The following is a 24,467-nucleotide window of genomic DNA, read 5'->3' as shown; positions in this document are numbered from 1 at the left end:
GGAAATGGTATCAGAGCTTAAATTTCAAACACGTTTTACAAAAGGCTCTGGATGACAGTGGAAGCCCAAAATCCATCTGCAGGATCCACACAAGGATTAAGCCTCCAGTGAATGCCCTCTGACCACAGCTGACGGATGTAAAGGTCATGTCATCAGAGAACGCTGAGAAGTTGATTATGGCAGAGGTAGTTAGGTTAAAATGTAATAACATCATATGATATTCTTTAGTGAGGGGGAAATACACGGGAGTTAATCAGCTGGTAAATCTCCTGTGACCAGAGACCTGGGGTATGAACAGCCTTGCTATCACAGGTAGAACATCCCCGTGGATGGCCACCGGCCCCAAAGAGCCACCGCGGCTCCTTTATTTACATATATCCACTCACCCATTTACATATATTCAAAATCCTTGGTGGACTATTATGTTGGAGTTTAAGAATAGTACATAGAGTTTGGGGACTGGTTGAGGTTTTAGATGGGCTGAAAATGCGTGATGTCTGCCCTCACGTAGAGGAAGACAAACTCATGCTATCCAAAAGTCTGTGATGTTTGCAACATGGTGTTAAGAACTAACTGGATTCCAGGAGTGAGAGATGCCTGCATTTTCCCTATCCAACAAAAACTTTCCACAAGGAAAATACGTGGAGGAAATTAAAAATGATGCATACACAAACCCCTCCCCAATTTTTATTTTATTGAATAAAAGAAAGATCATCTGGGGCTTACATATGTCCTAAGAACATTTTGGATTACAATAGCTGATTGAAACAGAGAGACAGTTTATAGTTTCAGTGTAGAAAAAAATCTAATTGTTAGTGATGTCTTGTAAAATTCCCCAAACAAGGTCTAGCTAAGTTTACTGTTCCGTGATTCCCCCTCCCCCTATTCTTTAAGGGATGAAAAATGAAATTCAATGCATGTACTACTGGTTACAACGAACATAAGGCTTGTAAAAATCATTAGGCAGAAGCATAAATATAATAAAAAAAGACAAGATTTTAAAATCCTACTGTAGGAATAGGAACTAAACTAAGTGGAGAAGATACAGTAAGACCAGCAGTGCGTTACAGCTGCTAGAAACAGAACTCATGAGGCAGACCAACACGGAAGCAAGTCAAGGAGAAGGGTCTGAGTTTCCGAAGCCCTTCCAGACAGACAACACCACAAAGCAAAGCCAACAGCGACTGCGTGGTCCCTCCTCGTTGCTCGCTGAAGAATCAAGTGGGGCTGCTGGGGGCGCAGCTTACACTTTCTCCAGGGACTGGTAGTACTCCGTCAGCACAGCCCAGGCCTGGGCTGCCATGAAGCCTTCGGGGGGCTTCTGGCCTTCACGGGCGAGTTTGCGCATTCGAGTTCCTGAAATAAATTCAAAGTCTTCGTGGCTAAAAAGAGACAGAAACAGGAGAATGTTTTACATTTAAAGGAACATGAGGATTTGTTCCTTCCCTTCCATTTCAACCGATGAAAAACTGACACTCATTGCTATCAACCTAGTGCCAAACCAGTCGCCGAATCGTCAAACTCTACCCATTTTTACAAGGGACAATGTTACTGAGAACATGGTCACCCATGTACAGTTCACGCAGTAGAGAATGACCATACCAAGATCCCAAAGACAGTTTCTAACTAAACGTTAGTGAGAATATTACTTGGACCTAGATGTTCAAATAAAAAGTTTAAATAAACTATGGTACAGTCCTCAACCAGATGGACTGAGACAGTAGCAGCAACAATGGCCTCAAAGATCGTAATGATTATGGGGACGGCACCAAATGAGGGCGTTTTTCGATCTGTTGTGCATAAGACCACCACGAGTCAGAAACCAAACTCCATGGAACCAAACCACGGACCAGTACTGAATGGAATGAGTCATTCAAGTATCGTGAAGTGTGTGATCCAATGTTCATGCTGCAATGAAGAGCAGATCGCCGGGACACAAAACTGGACAGGACTGCAATTTCATTCACACACACACACACACACACACACACACACACACACACACACACACACAGAGAGAGAGAGAGAAAGGAGGCTATCAAGAAACACACCCTACTGTATAAGAGAAGGCAATGTACGATGAGAGGTCCACAAAAAAGATGGAGAGAGAGAGGGCACTGGGAGGATTCAGGAGTTAAAGACAACCGAGGTGAATACTGTTACAGACACAATCCTGCAGCTGTGATGGTCTACGATGTGGCAGGCTTTGTGTCTACTTGGCTGAGCCTGTAAGGAGGTATGGGTGGAGTGCAACCTGTCACTCAAGTCACAGCCGGTTGATGTCTCCGTGGGAGTGTGGTCTAGTTGTTATCCAGAGACACTGCAAAGAACTCTCTCATTTTGCTGCAGTGGATGCTGCATCTGTTGCCTCTGTCTCCAGTTCACAGAACTTGGGCCACGGCCCACCATTCTTTCTGCAGATCCGGGGAGCGATCAGCGGTCCATGATGTCATCTGATCTGCCAACTCGACTCTGCTTCTGCGGACCAGTGGTCGTTCAGAGTCTTAGTTTGTCTTCCTGCTCCGTTGGCACAGCAGCTCCATGAGCGGGGAGGGCACTCTAGCTGAGGCAGAGCTCAAGGCATGGACGAGCAGTGAACCCAGAGCAGACCAGGCAGGGTGAGACAAGAGCAGCTGCCCAGAGCAGGGAGAGGCAGCAGGGCTCAGAGGGTTCCTGGAGCCACCACCGCGTGATGGATGTTGTAAAGACCAATGGGCAGAGGTTGACGTGAGCACTAGTATGCTAACAGGGCGATGACAAGTATGTCACTGAGGGAACTTGTCTATAGCCGTCCACACACTTCAACGCTTTTCATTTGGAATGAACTTGTGTACGAATAACTGAAATCTTAATAACCATACTTCTTTACTTTCCTGTGTTTGTGAGGACACATGAGATCTTCACAACGTTCATAGGGAATATGTATTATGAAAAACAATGCATGGATTTCGATATTTTTGCTTGTTTAATGGTTTCATCAGAATCGACTCATTCTAACGTGCGGACGTCGGAGAAGAAGATCTAGTTTGAAACCCTCCGAACAATAAGACACCAGTGGGAAGAGAAGCCCGGATCAGAACAGCAGGGATTCGGCTGAAAATGAAGCAAGAACAAACATCAGCTCGGTGGTGACGCGTGGGTGTGAGACTGGCGAGATCATCGCCGCTTTACAAAAAGCTCATGGGGACAACAGCCCCATAGCAAGCAGCAGTTCACACACGCGGACTCAGTTGAAGGAGGCAGGAGAGCACGGAGATGATAAAGCTCACGGTGGCTGGACATCCAAATTCGTGTGCATGCAAACAATCAAGGAAGTGTGTCCATGCCCTAACATCACAGACGTCGCAATTAGCACTGCCTACGCACGTCTGACTGAAAAAGGCGAGCACACTTCTGCTCTGCCCCACGAGCAGGGCTTTCGATGGAGATTTTAAACAAGGGGGTCCAGGTTCAGAAGCATTTCTTCAAAGAGCTGTAACAGGAAGGGAAACATGGCTTCACCAGTGCGCCTCTGATGACAGCATCAAAGCCATGTCGACCAGGAGGTGAAGTGGTCCAGTCAAAGCAAAGGAGGAAAAAGAGGAGCTGATGCCAAGGGCTCAACAGAAAGTAAATGTTTAGAACATGGTGGTGGTAATAGATGTACACATATGCCTGATACAATCGATGTATGGAATGTTATGAGACCTGCAAGAGACCCCAATAAATGATTTTAAGTAAATAAACAGACAAACTTAAAAACAAAATAAATAAGTAAATGTACCTGAAAACCAAACAAAATGAACAAAGGCGATGACAACAGTTTGGGGTGTTTTTTTGGACAACAGTTTTTTGAGATGTTCAAGATATTTTGCTTCTTGGTTTTCTGGAAGGTCCAAGAACAATAACATCTGCTTGGCCTGAGAGTGTTTTTGAGGAAGTTAGCCAAAGCTCAAGCAGAATAACCCTTGGGAAAGCTTCACCAGAGTCCTCCGGTACTGAGAGAAGGCATATGCTCATTCCTCTCATCACGCAAGGGCTATATATATATATTCATTCTTTTTAAAGTCATCTTATTGGGGGCTCATACAACTCTTATCATAATCCATACATACATACATCGTGTCAAGCACATTTGTACATTTGTTGCCCCTCATCATTCTCAAAACATTTTCTTCTTGAGCCGTTTGTATCAGCTCCTCATTTTCCCCCTCCCTCCCTCACGAACCCGTGATAATTTATAAATTATTATTATTTTGTCATGTCTTACACTGATTGATGTCTCCCTTTACCCAGTTTTTTTGTTGTCTGTCCCCCTGGGAGGTGGTTATAGGTAGATCATTGTGATCGGTTCCTCCTTTCTCCTCTAACTTCCCCTTCCCCTCCTGGTATGGCTACTCTCATTATGGGTCCTGAGGGATTTATCTGTCCTGGATTCCCTGTGTTTCCAGGTCTGATCTGTACCTGTATACATACTCTGGTCTAGCCAGATTTGTACGGTAGAATTGGGGTCATGATAGTAGGGGGGCGGGGAAAGCATGAAAGAACTAGAGCAGCGGTTCTCAACCTGTGGGTCATGACTCCTTTGGGGATCGACCAGCCCTTTCTTTTTTTTTAAAACAATTTATTATGGGCTCATACAACTAGACCATCCCTTTCACAGGAGTTTCCCAATTCATAACAGTAGCAAAATTACAGTTACAAAGTAGCAACAAAAATAATTTTATGGTTGAGGGTCACCACAACATGAGGAACTGTAATAAAGGGTCGTGACATTAGAAAGGCTGAGAACCACCGAACTAGAGGAAAGCTGTATATTTCATGGTTAATACACTGCATCCTGACTGGCTCGTCTCCTTCCTGTAACCCTTTTGTAAGGGATGTCCAAAGAAATAGGTATTTCATAAAATATGTTTCATTGTGGAAAACTGTGACTCTCAAGTTACCTGACTGTACAAATTTTAGATGTTGGTTTCAAAAAAGATTGTGCCGTATGCAGGAAATGCTTCTCAATGGTAATGAGAGAGATGCTTGCTGGATGACTCGGCCTTGACTTTTTGATTAAAGGAAAGAGCCAGACCAATTAAAATCCTTTCTTTCCCCAGAATGCCAAACTGTCTGAAATCCAGAAGTCTGCCTGCATTCCTTCTGAAATTGCATTTTCTACTGAAGGTCCCTGGGCACCTGTTCCTGAGTTATTTCACACTCCATCGGCCCCGCATGCCACAGGATTTCCTCATCACACGAGCGTTCCTGCTGCTGCATGGTGGGACCACTCCGCCCGTCTCATCCGTTTGCCTGTCTCATCCCTGTATTTCTATCGCAGTCCCATCTGGATTTTACTTCCAATCAAAAGCTAAGTCCAAGGACAAGACACCAAAGTCTGTAATCAGATCAGGTTTTTCACCACTACATCTCTAAATGCATACCACTGTGCAGAAATAACACAAACAAGTGAAGAAGAAAAAAGAATTCCTGGAACTATGTCAAACTGGGTCTGGGAGTTTACCTGTGACACTATCAGGAATCTGCTAGGAAGCAGAATGGAGGACCATTTCAGGGAGGGCTCTAGGCCTTCACTACGAGGCAGTGGCAATGAGGCCATTAATGCCACTGGCTAACAATCTCCTAGGGCGCCTGAACAAAGAAACACGAGCATGGGAGGGTTTTGTTTGCCTTTCCAAAACCACTTGGTTACAGATTCATACAGCAAACAGAATTCTGGCTCTTAGGGGAAAAAAAGAGGGGGAGGTGTTAATAAATCAAGCAAAGGGGGAGAGATTAGAACAGAGAGGAAGACGGGGGGAGGGGGTGGGTTTAGAAACAACACAAACCAGCACCATCGAGGCAGCACGCACACACCACCAGCATGTGGCCAGCATCTTGACTCGCTGCAATGTACAATGACTCTTGGCCACTTGTTGACGATTTAGTTTTTACAGCCGTCTGCTGTCCCTCGGCCCACATTGCAGCCATCAGAACCACCAGCAGCCGGTGTCCACGCGGACAAGGGCAGGGGTCAGCAGATGGCCCTTCAAGTGTATCTTTTGATGGTTCACATTCGATTAGATGAGCTTTTAGGAAACTGCGAACGAGGCAATACGTAGTTCAGAGATGCAAGCGGAGATTTCTTCTCTGATTGAAAACACTGAAAATAAAGTGAGTAACCTCTGAAAAGTCCTAACTAACTGCTCTGGATCAAGACTTTTCGTCTAACTTGAAAGAAGCTCCTACGTAATATAGTGGACCCGAAACTCATGGAAAGATTCTTAGTTGTGAAAGTAATAGTTAGTGCTTGAAAACTCCATAGTAACTTATGGATTTCCATGCAATGAATTGTTTCGCCTGGCACACAACAAATTCCACCGAGACCAAAATAAAAAACAAAATGTAATTATCTAGAGCCTCAATATCTAAACTCCTCAATTAATCACGCTTTCTGGCCATCACTCTCACTTTATGAATAAAAGCTAGCCGCTTCTACCAGATATTCCATCAAACAAATGTCCAGAGTGGCTCATAAAGTACTGTGAGGTCCGCTAAATTTCCTTCACCATCCGGGGGCATGGTCTGTCTCTGTACTCCCCCATAGTCTGAACAGATATTTTATTTTTTTAATTTTTATTTTATTATTATTATTTTTAAACAATTTATTCGGGGCTCATACAACTCTTATCACAGTCCATACATATACATATATCAATTGTATAAAGCACATCTGTACAGTCTTTGCCCTAATCATATTCTTTTCTTTCTCCTCTTTTCTTCTTTTACATTTTATTAGGGACTCATATAACTCTTACCACAATCCATACATATACATACATCAATTGTATAAAGCACATCCATACATTCCCTGCCCCAATCATTCTCAAAGCATTTGCTCTCCACTTAAGCCCCTTGCATCAGGTCCTCTTCCCCCCCCCCCTCCCTCCCCATTCCTCCCTCCCTCATATGCCCTTGGTAATTTATACATCGTTATTTTGTCATATCTTGCCCTATCCGGAGTCTCCCTTCCCCCCCTTCTCTGCTGTCCCTCTCCCACGGAAGAGGTCACATGTGGATCCTTGTAATCAGTTCCCCCTTTCCAACCCACTCACCCTCCACTCTCCCAACATCGTCCCTCACACCCTTGGTCCTGAAGGTATCATCCACCCTGGATTCCCTGTACCTCCAACCCTCATATACACCAGTGTACAGCCTCTGTCCTATCCAGCCCTGCAAGGTAGAATTCGGATCATGGTAGCTGGGGGGAGGAAGCATCCAGGATCTGGGGGAAAGCTGTGTTCTTCATCGGTACTACCTCGCACCCTAATTAACCCATCTCCTCTCCTAAACCCCTCTATGAGGGGATCTCCATTGGCCGACACTTGGGCCTTGGGTCTCCACTCTGCACTTCCCCCTTCATTCAATATGGTGTATATATATACATATATATATGTATGTATATACACACACACATATATATATACATATACACACATATATCTTTTTTTTTTTGCATGATGCCTTATACCTGGTCCCTTTGGCACCTCGTGATCGCACTGGCTGGTGTGCTTCTTCTATGTGGGCTTTTTTGCTTCTGAGCTAGATGGCCCCTTGTTCATCTTCAAGACTTTAGGACCCCAGACACTATCTCTTTTGATAGCCGGGCACCATCAGCTTTCCATGGATAGATTTCAAAAGGATCTCTGAATACCTTGCTGTGAAAAATTAGGGGCTTATGTACTTTCCACAACACGCACACCCACTGCCATCAAATCAATTCCGACTCACAACGACTCTATGAGACCGCATAAAAGTGCCCCTGGGAGTGTTTGAGACTGAAATTCTTTATGGGAGTAGAGAGTCTCCTCTTCCTGCTGAGTGGTTTCGAACTGCTGGCCTTGAGGTTTTATCGGTCCAAATTGTAATCACTATGCCACCAGAGCTCCTCTATGTTCAACACAGATCACAGAAGATGTTCACTCGCTTCTGGAAGAGCCTCTCACTAGTCAGTAAGGAACCTCAGCTCTTAGAAAGCTAATCCTCCAAGTGTGCAAAACAGCTCCGAAGGTGAAAATAAAGTTTTCCAGTAAAACAAAAAGAACCCCTTTTTGACATGGGGAATGTGGATGAAAGCGTGGAAAAGAGTTAAGATCTCCAAACAGTCTCTATGTTACTTGAGGTGACTTTGCCCCCAAGAGAACATCTGTCACTGTCTGAGACATCGGCAGTAGGAACCCTGCTGGGATCCACGAGGTGGAGGCCAGGAGGGCGCTAAACACCCTACAATGCACAGAGCTGTTACCACAGCAACGTTTACATGGTCCAAAATGTCAGTAATGCTGAGGCTGACAAGTCCTGCTAATCAGTGTACTGATAAGGAGGGATTGTGGGGAGGAGATGAGCCAGGCAGGGTGCAGGGTAGCAACGATAAAACATATAACTTTCCTCTAGTTCTTAAATACTTCCTCCCCGCCACCATCGTGATCCCAAGTCTACCTTACAAATCTGGCTAGACCAGAGGATGTACTTTGGTACAAATAGCAACTAGAAACACAGGGAATCCAGGACAGATGACTCCTCCAGGACTAGGGATGAGAGTGGTGATGCCTGGAGGGTGGAGAGAATGTGGGGTAGAAAGGGGCAACTGATTACAGGAATCTACGTATAGCCTCCTCCCTGGGGGAGGGACAGCAGAGAAGAGGACAGGGGGAGATGTCAGACAGTGTAATATATGACAAAATAATAATAATAATATATGAATGATGAAGGGTTCATGAGGTAGGGGGGAGTGGGGAGGGAAGGGGAAAATGAGCGGCAGATATTAAGGGCTCAAGTAGAAGGCAAATGTTTTGAGAATGATGATGGCAACAAATGTACATATGTTCTTGACACAATGGATGGATGTATGGATTGTGATAGGAATTGTACGAGCTCCCAATAAAATGATTTTTAAAAAAAGAAACAAAGAAATCATGGTGTGCTATCGCTCTAAGTAGTAAATCTCTACCCTCTCCAGAGCAAAAAGAGCAAAAGGAATTTAAACAGAGACTTTTAAGTCTCTCTCTCTCTCTCTCTCTCTCTCTCTCTCTCACACACACACACGTGCGCGCGCGCACACACACACAAAGAAGTCAAGACATAAGAAATCTAACATGTGGCTATTTCTTCCTGAAACAGAAAGGCCTGTGCTGGTCACAGCACAGCTCTGTAGTCTGACAGATCATGATCAATAATGTAGAATGTGAAAGTACAGGTATAGAAAAACTGTATTTTGAGAAAGTAGTCCTGCTGGGACTGTGAGTAGGCACCAGACTGATAACCACAAGGTTGGCGGTTCAAAGCCATCAGCTGCTACACAGGAGAAGGATCAGGCTGTCTGCTCCATAAAAATTTACAATCTGTAACACTTTATAGGGTTGTTATGAGTCAAAATCACCTCAATGGCAGTGAGGCTGTTTCTGTATTAAACTGGAGGGGGTAGGAGGTAAAGAATGGGACAAGTAGATGCTACTTGCTCACAGTGGTACTAAGGAGAGATGTGCTAGGAGGTTGATTCTTCAGATACTTTTAGCTATAGCATGAAATGTACCTTCGTTAAGTTCATCGCGTAGCCATGAGCTGCACACCACTTCCATCAAGCTCCTTGGCATAGCATTATAACCAACACTTGTGTGGATTTATTACAATGTTTACAAGACATTTTGAATAGGCTAAGAATAAATGAGGGGGTACCACCAAAAAAACTGGGAAAAAAGCTCCACTGGGTGGAGCTTTCACAGTACTCACTCTTTCTACGAGGCTAGCATGGAGCAACTTGCTCTGAGTTAGTGCACCCGGTGGCATCACCTGGGAAGGTGCTCTTTGGTCACAGTGAACTTTTTTTCATAAAGGCAGTTTCACTTGAACCTCGTTTTTTTGTGATGGCCGATTTAAGAGATCAGTGTGTGGCTGAGAACTTTTGTTTCTCGTTCAGGAAAAAAAATGCCACAGAAACTTTTGGGATGCTGAACACAGCTTACAAGGACATCACTAGGGAAAAACTCAAGTGTGTGGTGGTTTTCTCATTTCAAAACAGGTGAAATATCAATTGATGATAAACCTTGTTCTGGACATCCATCAACTTCCCAAATGGACAAAAATGTCAACTTGTAGTACATTTGCAGTTCATTCCACCAGGTCAGACTGTCCATCAAGCTTTCTATCTAGAGGTGCTAAAAAGACAGCATATCAGTGGGCAATAAAACACACCATGTTGGCACATGTTTTGCCACCATGACAATGCACCTACTCACACAACCAACTCAGTGTGCCATATTTTGGCAAAAAACAGCATACCTCTCTTGCCCCACACAGATGACTCAACATCCTTCACTGACCCATAGCCCTACAGGGGACAACACTGGAGACACACTGCGGGACATGTGCTTGATCTGATCCCACCACACCAAGGCAAAACACTAAGGGCGTGTAATAGAACAGTAAGGGGAGCAGAGCAAGGCAGTCCCGAGGGAGTACCAAAAATAGACTTTGGGGCCAGGGCGTGGCACCCATCAGACTTGACCGGAAAATACTCCTAAAAGTCAATAAACAGACTTTTAACTATTTACAGGCTTTTCTTTTTGTTGTGATTGTTTTTTTTGTTGTTGTTGCTTTGTTTTGCTCTGTCTTGTTTTTGTGCATATTATTATCCCTGCAGGTCTATCTAGATAAGATAGGCTGGATAAACAATCTGGATAAGAAAACAATGGGACTGACGGTTTCAGGGGTCATGGGAGAGAGGGATGTGGGGGAAAGGAAGTAGTGTTAACAAACCAAGGGACAAGGGAACAACAACTGATCCAAAATCATTGGCGAGGAAGGTGTAAAAGGTCTGGTATGGCTTGATGAAGGGCAATGTAACCAAGAGAAATTACTGAAACCCAAATGAAGGCTGACCTATTGATAGTGGGACCAGAAGAAAGTAAAAGGAAATAGAGGAAAGAACAAGGAGGTAAAGGGCATTTACAGAGGTCTAAATATGGGCAAGGACATGTGTAAATATATTTATATATGATGATGGGAAAATAGATCTATCTGCATATATTTATAGACTTAGTAGTAAGGTAGGAGGTGGACATTGGGTTTCCACTCAAGTACTCCCTCAATGCAAGAACACTTTGTTCTATTGCACTGGCATTCCATGATGCTCATCTTCCCGACATGCTCACTGAAGACAAAGTGGGTGAATAAGCAAATGTGGTGAAGAAAGCTGATGGTGCTCGACTATCAAAAGATATTGCATCTGGGGTCTTAAAGGATTGAAGATAAATAAGTGGCCATCTAGCTGAGAAACAACAAAGCCCACATGGAAGAAGCACACAAGCCTGTGTGATCATGAGGTGTTAATGGGATCAAGCATCAGGCATCACAGAACAAAAAATCAAATAATTTTAAATGAGTGGGAGTGTGGAGTGCGGACCCAGGACCCATCTGTAGGCAAGTGGACATCCCTTTACAGAAGGGTCGCGGGAAAGAGATGAGCCAGTCAGGGTGCAGTGTAGCAACAATGACACATACAACTTTCCTCTAGTTCCTAAATTCTTCCTCCTGCCCCACTGTCATGATCCCAATTCTACCTTACAAACCAGTTCGACCAGAGGATGTACACTGGTACAGATAGGAACTGGAAACAGAGACCCAGGACAGATGAACCCCTCAGGACCAGTGGTTAGAGTGGTCATACCTGGAGAGTGGAGGGAAGGGGGGGGGTGGTAGAAAAGGGGAACCAATTACCAGGATCTACATATAACCCCCTCCCTGGAGGGTGGACAACAGAAAAGTGGGTGAAGGGAGATATCAGACAGTGTAGGACATGACAAAATAATAATAATTTATAAATTATCAAGGTTCATGAGGGAGAGGGGTCAGGGAGGGAGGGGAAAATGAGGAGCTGATACCAAGGGCTCAAGCAGAAAGAAAATGTTTTAAGAATGATGATGGCAACAAATGTACAAATGTGCTAACACAATGGATGGATGGATGGATTGTGATGAGTTGTATGAGCCCCCAATAAAATGACTTTTTAAAAAAGTATACGTTCCTTCTACCGGGCTGGAGTATTAAGAGCCTCTTAAACAGCTATAGGAGGATGCCTACAAGCCTAAATTGCTGAGCTGCGTGCACTGATGACAGGCGAAAGGCGGGGCTTTCAACTCCTGTCAAGAGCTCCAGTCTCAGAAACCCACAGGGCCGTTCTACCCTGTCTCTTGGGGCCGCTATGAGTCGGAATCAGCTCAATGGCAGTGAGTTTGGTTTGGATTGGAGGCAGTGACGTGGCGGTGGTGGTCTGAGGTCAAACGCTCTCTCTCCATGGAGAGGACTCCAGTTGATGCCTGGCAAATGCACCGCAAGTGCAACCACCACCAGTGTCAGTCGCCCATCTGTCAGTACAGACCTAGACTCCGCTGTGATGCCGATCGAGTTTCAGTGCCGCTTCCAGACCAGAGAGATTTCAGAAACAGGCCTGACCATCTATTTCCAAAAACCAGCCAATGAAAACTCCAAAGATCCCAGCTATCTGTTCACTGGGTCACCCTAAGTTAGGGGTAGGCTGAATAGCAGCTGGCAACAGGCATTTGCTCATCAGTTCTGATGTTCGTCCATCAGACATGAGTGATTTAATTGGTTCAGGGTGTCCAGATGGAGAGAAAAGAAGTAGACTTTGTTATGCTTTGCTTCATGGCTACTGGTGTCCTAGTATTAAAAAAAAAAAGTCTTCCACGCAGTCAAGTCGAAGGCACCCTACTGGCTACTAACCAAAGGGTGGGCAGTTCAACCCCACCAGTTGCTCCATGGGCGAATCGTGGCAGTTGGCTTCATGTAACAATTACGCCTTGGATCCCTGTGGCCGCCGTTCTACTCTGCCCATAGGGCTGCTAGAGGGAAAATCAAAGCGACGACAATGGCTGAGTCCAGTGTAGCTCACAGGAGTTCTAAATTGGGCCCAGAGCCCAAGTATAAGAAAGCATTGCTCTCTAGCTCATTAGCTAATGCCGAATGCAGCCCTCTGCTTTCCTCGGGCATTATGTTAACAGCAGGACAGAGTAACTGCGGGGGTTTATACTGAAAATACCACGACAGCAGCTCTTTAATGATGCCCCATCCATCATTCTTAACACAACCATGAAGGGGAAAATGACTTCTATTTTATTTCTAGAAAGCGTCTGCTTCTCTAGAAGGCTTTCAAAAAGAGGGTCAGTGAATGGATGCACACACATAACGCACCTTGGAAGCCATCTATTTCATACTGGTTGATGGTAGTTTACCTCCACTGGGTTTCTGAGGCGGAGTATCTTTACAGGAGCTAAAGCCTCACCCTTCTCCCTCAGAGCAGCTCGTGGGTTTGAGCTGCTGACCTTTTGTTTAGCAGCCCAACACAGAATCCACTTGCCACAGGCACCGAGGCTGGGGTTTACAACACAGACTTTGGAGAGGACACAACTGGATCCAGAACAAGATGCACTCCATGAAAGCACCACCCCCACTAGCTGTCACTGTCACTGGTGAGTCCCACTCAGAGCAACCACGTCAGACACAGCGTGACTGCCCCATCCGGGCTCTAAGGCTGTAAAGCTCTAAGGATGCACACTGCCACAGCGCTGTCCCGCGGATCAGCTGGTGGGTTCGAACCGCTGACCTCTAGGTTAGTAGCCACTTGCTTTAACAGCTGTGCCACCAGGCATTCCTTAATTGAATCAAAAGATACAAAATCATGAATGGCAGAAAAGCTGGTGTCGAATAGCGCCCACTAATGACAAAGAAGACAACCTCAGATGTGCATAATTAAGAACTGCGCTTTTTTATGTGTGGATTGTGATAAGAGTTGTATGAGCCCTAAAAAAATGATTTATTAAAAAAACAGCAAAAAACGATAAAATAATAATTTATAAATTATTAAGGGTTTGTGAGGGGAGGGAGGGGAAAGGAAAAAAGGAAAATGAGCTGATTCCAGGAACCCAAGTGGAAGGCGAATTTTGAGAATGATGAGGGCAACAAATGCATAAGGGTGCTTTACTCAATTGATGTATGTATGGATTGTGATAAGAGTTGTATGAGCCCCAATAAAATGATTTAAAAATAGATACATTTTTTAAAAAAGAACTGCGTTTTTTCACTACATCAAAATGTAATCACTTTCCAACACATTCCCTTCGACCTAATTATACTTGAACACAAATATAAAGAGTTAGAAACTAAAGCAGCAGTAAAGCTTCCCAAGTTACAACTTGTTAAGATTTGGTAACCCAAAAAAATTCCAAGAAAATGAGCCACTCATGCAACTAATGTAGAATTCATCTCTGGAAAAGCTTATGAGAATTGATGTAATTATTTAGCTTTTGAATGATTAAAAGAGAGACTTCACGCAATATTACCCAGATTTCACACAACATGAAAGTTATCGAGGGCTTACCAGCGTGTCAGTCAACTACATGCAGCTGGGCTCCGGGTCCTGCGTGTCATTAAACCAGCTAATGGTGCACAGAGACCCCAGTGCTGCAACACACAGCGCTGGGAGAAGTGCTCAAGCAAGCCCCAATTCCTCCTGGTGGAGGCTTGCTTTCCTAACTCACCCAAACCGAAGCTCGCCTAAGACCCGAGTATCCGGCTACTGGCAGAGGGTTTCTGATTCTCTCTCACACCCCTGTACGTGATCTATGTCATCATCGAGAGTCCAGGAATGCCACAAATGGTTAAGGCATGGGCTACTAGTCCAAACGTTGATGCTTCAAGCCCATGAAGAGGCACCTTGGAAGACGGATCCAGTGCTCTCTTTCCAAAAGGTGGCAGCCTTGGAAACCCTGTGGAGCCAATTGACTCTGCAGGTAGCAGTTGAGTACAACTTGATGGTGTGCTAACATCAGCAGGGGCAGGATGTTATTCATAACATGCGGTGTCCAATCCCAACACACAAAGCACACACCAACCAGGGATGAGGCCGAGGGTGGCCTGGCCCAGTACCCCGTCTCCGTCACTGGATGGCTCATATGGGTAGAGGAAGCCAAGGCTAAGCTCCTTCAGGAGTTCTAAGCGAGGGGAGGTTTTAAAGAATTACCTCCTACACAGACTGAGCTAATTAAAATCCCTGGTGGGAGCATTATTTAATTTGAACTACAAAGGGGCAAAATTGTAGCCAGTACTTTTTTTACTTTCCTTAATAATGTATCCATATTTTTAGTTCCAATCACCTTTTGTGGTAATATATTTCAAAGTTTACTATAAATAACTACTTCAGTTTGCCTGAAAGTTCCTTTTTCTCAAAGTTCAAAGGCATCCCTTTGGATGAAAGGGACAGAAACAGTCCCTAGAAAGGAGGGTAGGGGATCCATTTACAACTCTTTAGCATACCACCCTTTACAGCTGCCATTTTTTAGACAATGAAACTGTGGTTGATAGATATTTTTTAACGCAAAAGAAAATAAAAATACAATTTGGAACTACTTCTAGTTGTTGTCAGAATCCGATTTTGTATACGGGCAAAATGTTCTCCTTTGTGCAAATTCCCCTCCTGATGTGGTTCATAAGCCTATTGGAATCTGGGCCACATTTCAGATCTTCAGAAAGTAGTAGTCTGCAGTAAATAGCTCCACGCCTAAGTCAGAAGAGTCAGATGTCCTTTTACACTTGCCCGTGCCAAGGACTTAAGCTTTTTCTGTTCACCCATCTCATAGTGATCCGATGCTTTAGCTAGATAGCTCATCACTCAAGAGAGCTGCTACTATTTTAAAAGTGTGCATTTCCCGCCCACCCAGATTATTTGTGTGTGACCATGGTCCCCAAGTCTCACAGTGCATATCAGCATTTCTTCATCCAAATAAATTACAACTTGACCTTAAAGAAGTTAAATGACAAAGAGAACACGGTTGTAATTTTTCAAATTACTCTGCCTCTTCCCTGCCTCCAGCATTACAAAACAGTAATGGGCCAGCACCACGCAGACCCGGAGTCAGCAGCATCCCGGTACAAGTTCTCACCATAAGGTCCACGGTAAAATGGACAAGGGGCCCTTGGAGTAAAGGTTCTCCAGTCATGATCAATTTTCAATTAGGACCTACCAGTGGAAGTAACGATGACAAACGTTAATGAAAAACATTTAACTCTTCTACTTAGAGGGCATGAATTATAATCTCCACTTAAAAGGTATGCTAGATTCAGCAGATGTAATTGGTGCTGAGTAAGGATCATTCGAGGCAACAGCCCAGAGGTACAGCCAGCGACACGACTCGCTGCCATCGAGGGGGTTCCAACTGATTACTGGCTACCCTACTGGACAAGGTAGAACTGCCCCTGTGGGGTTCTGAGTCTGAAATTTTTTCTCCTGAGGAGTTGGTTGGTGGCTCTGAACCGTTGGCCTTGTGGTTACCAGCCCAATGCACAATCGCTACGTCACCAAAGCTCCTGTACCTATGTTAAGGTGTAGGAATAAGGTTGAAGAATAACAAGAGGCTACATACTACAGAAAGAACTACAGATCTCAAGTGAGAAAGGAATCGCTCCATCCCGTCATCATTTTACAGAGGAAGAGAGCCAGCTTTGGGAAGGCATATGCCTCTCAAGGTTACAATCACACATGGGAGCGGAGCCCATGCCTTCTGACTGCCCAGCCTCATACTGCCACGTTAGCGTGTGTAAAACCTCTGCGTTAGGGATGGACTACTAACCACAAAGCCAGAAGTGTAAACCCATGCGGAGAGGAGGGCATCTGCTCCCATAAAGAGTTACACCTGGGAAACCCAATAGAGGGTGGCTATAAGTCAGAAGTGACTCAGTGACAATGGTTTTCTGTTTACATATACAGGTAGTAAAATTTTGTCAAGTCAAAGAAAGATGTGGGCTCAATACTACCAATAATATGTACCAAGATCTTTGAAGAAAGAAGCTGAATTCGGCTATGGATTGAACTGTGCCATACTAACTGCTCCTTGGGAGAAAGATGAGGCTTTCTACTCCCATTAAGAGTTAGTCTCAGAAACTCACAGGGGCAGTTCTACCCTGTCCTCTAGGGTCTCTATGGGTCAGCATCAACTCGATGGCAGTGAGTTTGGCTTCCCAAAATATGTACTAGAATCTCACTCCTCTTCACCTGTGGATGTAGTTCTGTTTTGGAACCAAGTTACCTCTGTTGTGTTAATTAAATCAGATCAGGATGGGGCTGGCCCAAAACCTAACTTTTGAGTTATAAAAAGAACAAATCAGATACAGAGGCAGGTCTAAGCAGGGGAAGATAGATGCCGTGGGGGAAGTGACAAGCAGCAAGGGTCTCCAACAAGGGCGACTGACAAGGAGGAAATCAAGAGAGCAGAGAGCTTGACGCAAACAATTAGCCTCTGGAAATCTGAGGCTGACCCCCTTGGGCTGTCATTTTCTGGCTCTGTGAGCTTATGCAATCACACATCTTAGGTGACTTCTGCATGCCTCAGGTTACTTGTCAATGAAATAGGAATTATACCAGTACCTGCCTCATAGAAGGAGCCCTGGTGACACAGAGGGTTAAGTGCTGGGCTGGTAACCATAAGGTCCGTTGTGCAAGTTCATCAGCCAAGGAACAAAGATGTGGTAAATGTATAATCTTTAGTCAATTTGAGGAGTAAGAGTATAGGGGTGGAGTCTAGCTTGTCAACCAGACCATAGCCAATGAGGCGTCTGTATAGGCATGGCCTTCCCGAGAATTCTGGGAAATCTGGTACTTCCTCCTTGGAGATAGAAGACTCTCTGCTCACACCCTGGGACACATAGCAGCTAACAAGACACATGGACCCATCCTGATACAGAGACCCCTGCCAGCGCTGAGATGTTTCCAATGACACTGGATCCAAAGACTTTCTACCCACTGGCCTGTGATCTTCTACATTCGGCGTCATTGCATGTGTTTCGTGAGTCTGAAGAAGACTTTATAGATTGGTATCAGACATATGGGCTAATGGACTTATGAACTCGATCTGGACTGGGCTGGGATATTTTCTCAATGTTCAATTGCTCTTGTATATAAATCTTTCTTATACACCTATGTGTGTCCATGGATTTGTTTCTCTAGTCTATCCAGACTAACACAAAAGACATGGCAGTCATCTGCTCCCGTAAAGAACACACAGTCTCCAAAATCCTCTGGGCAGTTCTATGCTGTCCCACTGGGTCACTGTAAGTGAGGATCCACCCGGAGGCAGTGGGTTTGGTTCTACCTCAGAGTGGCTTTGAGGAACAAATTATTTAATGCCTTTGAGATGTTTCCCTACATCTGTGTGTACAACCTAAAACTTACTGCTCTGCGTCATAGTAGTCCATCCGCTGCTTCTTCTTGTTGTAAGCCGCCACTCGGAAGGGTACTATTTCCAAGGTGATCAGCCCAGGGGCCATGGTCAGCACTTTGGCACCGTGTGTTGGTTCATAGAGATCCTTCCCTGTTTCTGGATGGGGCATGCCAGCAGGGTCTCGTCCAACGATGTAAAAATTGGCCCCTGCAACCATCCGCGCTCTGCAATGCCACTGGACCTACAATACAATGTTGGTGTTAGAGAATCGCATTGTGTATGCCCCAAAGGACTTAGCAGTCATAAAGTGAGAAAAAATGAACTTATATACTCTTTATACAATCAATAGCCAGCAGTTGGATATTAATCAACTTAAATGGATCCTTTTGGAAGGCCAGCAATAAAATTGGACACCCCACCCACTGACCACAAGACTCCTGAAAATTCTGAAAGCATAAATGTGTGTGTATACACACATGTGTATATTGAAAGTACATATGTTTATATGTGTGTGCTTATATGCTACTAGATTTATGTGCAATGCAAAAGCCAACCTTCAGGTTAGAAGTCAGAATAGTGGTTGATCCTTGGGAAAAAGAGACTTTTGGAATAGCAGTGATGTTCTTTTCTTGATATGAGATTTTTTTTAAAGGTAATAAATAAGGGAAAGCAAATGTGAAGAATGCCAATAGACTACTAACAACAAGGTCTGTGGTTCAAGCCCACCAACCACTCTTTGGGAGAAAGAGGAGGCTATGTAACTCCTGTAAAGATTTACAGCCTCGGAAACCCTATCTGGGGTCGCCTTGGAATTGATGGGTAACAGTACTTACCTCAAATAATTGTTAAGAAAAATGGTGAGAAATGAGGACTTAAGAGTAGTTCATCACAACACACTGAGTACCCAATAAATAAATCTATTATTACGTACAGAATTGTGTTATTACCCAACGGGATAACTTGAAGTCCTAACGAATGTGATCTTGGGAAAGCTGTTCTTTGTGGAAGTTATGTTGCAGTTAACAAGCCAAGGAGGGGAAGCGGTGCTTCAGTGGAAGAATGTTCACTGCTGTGTGGGAGACCAACCTGAGCCCTGGTGGCAAGGTGGGAAACACTGGGCTGGAACCATAAGGTTAACAGTTCTATGCAACCAGCAACTCAGCGAGAGAAAGATGGAGCTTCCTCTCCGGTAAAAAGCTAGTCTTGGAAACCCACAGGGGCAGTTCTACCCTGTCCGATAGGGTTGTTATGTGTTGGCACCAACTGGATGGCACTGAGTTTGGATTTTTTTTGTTTGGAATGCTTAAGGGCTAGGTCTGAGTCTTAGCCAGTTCATCTCACACCCAGCAACCGTGTCTGTCTTGTCAGTGAAGGCTTATACAATGCTCTCACGCTGATCAGGTTTCAGTAGTTTCCAGACTCAGACAAACTAGGAAGAAAGACCTGGTGATCTACTTCTGAAAATCAGCCAATAGAAACTCATGGATCACAATGGCCTAATTCCCAATGGAACACAGAGATGGAACAAAAGCGGTCTTTCATGTCACCCAACTGGATGACAGCTAGCTGCAAGCCAAGGAGCCCCTGGGGCTACCCGTGGCTGAGAGATGTGAATGCAGCGTCCCTTAAGTCTCGGGAAACACCACGGTCCTACACACACCAAGACTGCATTACTGGCCTCTACAACCATAAGACACCCAATTTATAATATTTTGCTATGTGTTATCATCTTCATTATTATTTTATTTTCCTTTTTGTCCCAGTGTTAATTTCCCCCAGCACTAATAAAAGCCTGATTCCCCATCTCACTTGCTTAGGTTTCCACACACCTGTGTTTCTTTGCACCTGACTCTAGTCTTCTTCCTGAGGACAGAGTTGAACTACAATCCCCAACCTCCCTTACAATTAAATGTGGCCAATAGGCTGCACGCTCTGAATGAAGGCCACTTGAAACCTGGCTCACTAAAACGCCACAGCAGCACCCTACTGCTCACAAGGCTTAGACTCCCTCGTTTTCTATGATAGCATTGGGAATGCTAATGGATCTTTTTACCCACATTCTACCCCGTTCCTTCATCCACCCTCAGATTCTGCTCTTAATAAAAAACCTGCTCGTCCTCTTCTGCTCCTCACAGTGGACCTCTCCTACGTCAGTCAGCATTTTTATCAAGAGGTTAGTCAGAATTTTACCATCAAGTAATCCCAATAAAACCCCACTTCCACAGAAAATATTCTCTGCCTCAAGCAAACAGACACTGCTTTCCTTGGTAAAGGAGCTCTGGTAGTGTAGTGAGATGGATGCTGACCTGGTGGTCAGCAGTTCAAAACCACCAGCCACTCCCCAGAACAAAGATGAGGCAGTCTGCTCCCATACAGATTCAGTCACAGAAACAGAAGCAATGCTACCTCTTCCTATAGGGTCGCTATGAGTCAACATCGACTTGGTGGCAGTAAGTTTGGTTTGGGGTTCATTATTTTAAAAGCTAAGTTCTTTAACCTTCGTGAACTTTAATGTGTTCCTAAATATTTATATTGAAATGCTTAAACCATTCAAGCATCAAAAGGTAAGTAAACTGGGAGTGTAGGGCTGAACTTGAATATATTAAGGACGCTTGGATCATTTAACCCAACATTCTCTGCCCTCTTCAAAGAAATGAGGAAAGTGAAGTGCACAAAAATTCCAACCACATGGTCACAGGGCAGATTATTCACCATGGCCAGTTTTCTTAATAGCGAGTCTGATGAAAATACCAGAAAGTTAAAGTCTCTCATTGATTTCTTCTCATGGTTCTGTGAGATAAGTACAACAAATACAAGGTCAACACTCCCCTACAGATAAAAAGATTTCAATTGATTTAGGGGACTAAATGAGTAATCATCTTGCTTGGGGTGGGGTTGGGCAGGGATCCCAAATTCCAATATATTGTGTAAAGGCCCCTTTATGAAGCCTTAAACAGGACAACACAAAGTCATCCAGATGGGGAGACCAGCAGCAGCGGGCCTTCATGGGACCCAAAGGGGTGACAGCCATGGAGCTGGTGATGGCGTGAGGAAACGAAGCACATCATCAAAGTGACACTCTGGGAGGCAGCCAGGTTCACCACTGCCCAGGTACGCTTGCAGAAGAAGGACGGGGGCCCTGATGGGATACCTATCTATCAGTATTACCACCAACTAGAAAAGCTTGCAGGACTGTTCTAGGGCCTTCCAACGACCTTGGTCAGAGCATGTCTCCTGAGCATGGGCCTTGGCACTCCAGTTTCCATTCATGGCAAATTCGTGAGGGTAAGTCACCCCCAAAGACGGCCCCACTCCCGCCTGGCTCCCTCCCTGCCAGCCATCGGGTTGATTTCAACACTGAGTGGTTCTGTCTAAGCTTTCTGGGGCTGTACCTTTCATGATAGCAGATAGCTCATCTTTCTCAGTTGGACCAGCTGGAGCCCAACAACAGCACCAAAAGGGTTCCCACGAGGCTGCCACTCAACACACCCCAAACTCACTGCCACCAAGTCCATTACAACTCATTGAGACCTTAAAGGATAAGGCTGAACTGCCTCCGTGGGCTTCTGAGACTCACTCTTTATGGGAGTAGTTGGTGATTTAGAACTGCTGACCTTGTGGTTGGCAGCCTAATGCATAACCAGTACGCCACTACTATGGGTCAAGATTGCATGTGGGGGTTCTGAGTGCACAATGACCGTAAATTAATTCAAATTCAAACGTGTGATAAATTTGAGGTTCTCCAGCAGCACGAGCCGCCATGGTGTAACTCTGGAGTAGGTCTTGAATAGAAAATCTTTAAACTAGGCTCTTTTCAAACACACTCAGCCGGAGAGCAAAGCTATTAACAATGCTACTTAGTGATCCAAAGAACTCACCTGGGGGCAGAATTTATGTCAAGATTCAAAATGGAGTCAGCACCCCGCCGTCCCCCAACCCAACTGTGAGCTTCCAAAACTCAACTGCTTAGAGCAGAAGCTCCAGTTCAGTCCTCTGCCAGTGCGCATACGGAATGTGGCCCACTGGAGCAGCAAGGCCCTATCAACTGGGCTCTGGGCTACACAGCTGGGGATTAAGGCAATCCTGAAAAACGCGAGTTTCCCACAAACACGAGATGTTTAGCTGGAGGTCAGTTACGGCACTGATTTTCCACTCCTATCACCTTCCTTTGGCATTTCGTAAATAATAAGATGTGTTGTTGGCCCATTAGAGACCTTTATGGCTATCCTAACAGAAACATGTGCCAGGGATAATTTAGAAAGACAACTTAAACTGCATACGCGGGTGAATTGGTAGTTGTCAGCTGGTCTAAGGAAGGTGAAGCGCTTGCTGACTTGTAGTCTTTTACTCATACACTAGTCAGTGGTTTTGTCCCAAGCTTCGGACGCACGCAGTACCCCTCCGTTTCCCACATTTGGGTTTTTACTCCCCCTCTTCCTTCTGCGTAGACCAGAGGAAATCTCTCTTCCTCACTACTCTAACTGTGGTGGTTTACCCTAAGACAATTTACATGTCGGTGAACGGTTCTCCTAGACCAGCGGTTCTCAACCTGTGGGTCGCGACCCCTTTGGGGGGGGGGTCATATGACCCTTTCACAGGGGTCGCCCGATTCATCACAGTAGCAAAATGACAGTGATGAAGTAGTAGTGAAAATAATGATGGTTGTGGGGGTCGGGGCATTAGGAAGGTGGAGAACCACTGCCCTAGGGGAATACAGAGCCGCCCTTGCCCTTCCCAGGAATGCCTCCTATAAGTCACTTTACAGCTGACTGAAGAGTGTATGTGTTTAATCGAGAGGCTGGTTAGAACCCACATGGCAGTGTATTTGGTTAAGAACAAAGGCTTTTCCGTCAAGCTCCCCAAGATTGGAATCCTGGCTTTGCTCTATACTGAGCGCCCTTGGGCAAATTCCTTACCTAAACCTCCATTTTCTCATTTATAAAGATGAACATGATAGTGCCTACCAGACAGCGGGGGACTTGGAAGCACTGAGGACAGATAGCCTCTGGCCCTCAATAAAGGGCAGTGCACCTACTGTGGCTGCTCCCCAGTCTATGAAGCATTTCCTCCGTCCCAGTGGAACTATCGCGTGCTGATCAGTGTTTCTATGGAGCATTCATTCCTTCTCTGGAAAAGAGGCATACAGCTAGAAGATGCCACAGAAGCCAGTCCGGCCTGCGGGCTTACGCTGTCAGCAGGCTGAGATGGAGGGTGCCTGGAATGCTCGAATGCACATCCAAGAAAAACCACAAAATGATTGCTAGAATCCTCTTAGAGTCTTCTAAGAGTCTGTAAATAGCCACCCTAACAATAAACACCTTCTATTCTGCTTTCTTTGCATCCGTGTACCATACTTTAAAAAACAAACTTGCTTGCTTTCTACTTATACACATAATTCCACTCACATGTGGCAATCACCTGGGGCTGCCTACATACCAACTGCCTTCTCTCTGCCCTGCTACTACTTGATGACAAGCCATGACACATCCTTGCTTTCTTAGCCTTCCTGGACAGGGACAAGGGCGTCCGGCTAATGGTGCCACCTCGGGGGAAGTCGGCTGGGAGTTTTCTGAGAAGAAAACACACACACACACACACCTCACTGCCACTGAGCAATTCCCAACACACAGTGACCCTAGAGGACAGGGTGGAACTGTCCCTGCAATTTTCTGAAGCTGTAACTCTTTTGGAGCCTTTTCTCCCTCAGAGGCTGGTGGTCTTGAACTGTGGACCTTACGGTTAGCAGACCAACCCATAAATGCTATGCCAGCTGGGTTCCTTGCTCCTCCTGGACATTTCTGGGTCTTTGAGGCTAGGGAACCCATCAGTCAAGGGCCTTTGGCTTTAAGTGTTCTTTTGAACCTTGAGCCTTTAAAGAACTATTTTCCTAGTCATCTCGCTCAATGTCACATAACAACAGCAGCAGGAGAGGGAGAGAGAGACAAGGAGGGTGGGGGGGGAGGGAGAGAGGGGGGAGGGAGACAGAGAGACAGAGAGACAGAGAGAGAGAGAGAGAGAGAGAGAGAGAGAGAGACAGAGACAGAGACAGAGAGAGAGAGAAGGGGGTATTCCACTCTATCGTATGGGGCACTGTGAGTCAGAAATGACTCAATAGCAACGAAGACTTCACTTGACGGCAGTGAGTTCGGGGTTTTGTCCTCTTGATCTGACTGCTAGCTCACTGACCATTTCTTCTGCCAACGTATCTGCTTTTAA

The 24,467-nt window shown here is 45.1% G+C and overlaps 1 protein-coding gene across 2 annotated transcripts in view; it reads right to left on the bottom strand.

Moving 5' to 3' along the window:
- Positions 1 to 677: 677 nt before the first annotated feature.
- PAPSS1 (3'-phosphoadenosine 5'-phosphosulfate synthase 1) overlaps positions 678 to 24,467 on the bottom strand; it is a 126,884-nt gene continuing 103,094 nt past the window's right edge. For both annotated transcript variants that reach the window (XM_075543945.1, XM_075543946.1), the window contains exons 11-12: positions 18,263 to 18,492; positions 678 to 1,382 (exon numbers count right to left, since the gene is read on the bottom strand). In XM_075543945.1, the coding sequence (XP_075400060.1) occupies positions 1,244 to 1,382; positions 18,263 to 18,492 (369 nt within the window). In that variant the 3' untranslated portion in view covers positions 678 to 1,243. The remainder of the gene's footprint in view (positions 1,383 to 18,262; positions 18,493 to 24,467) is intronic.

Source organism: Tenrec ecaudatus, chromosome 3, assembly GCF_050624435.1.
Source record: "Tenrec ecaudatus isolate mTenEca1 chromosome 3, mTenEca1.hap1, whole genome shotgun sequence".
Classification (NCBI taxonomy): Eukaryota; Metazoa; Chordata; class Mammalia; order Afrosoricida; family Tenrecidae; genus Tenrec; species Tenrec ecaudatus.
The sequence above is the reverse complement of the archived record's forward strand: the minus strand, read 5'-3'. Positions and strand labels throughout refer to the sequence as shown.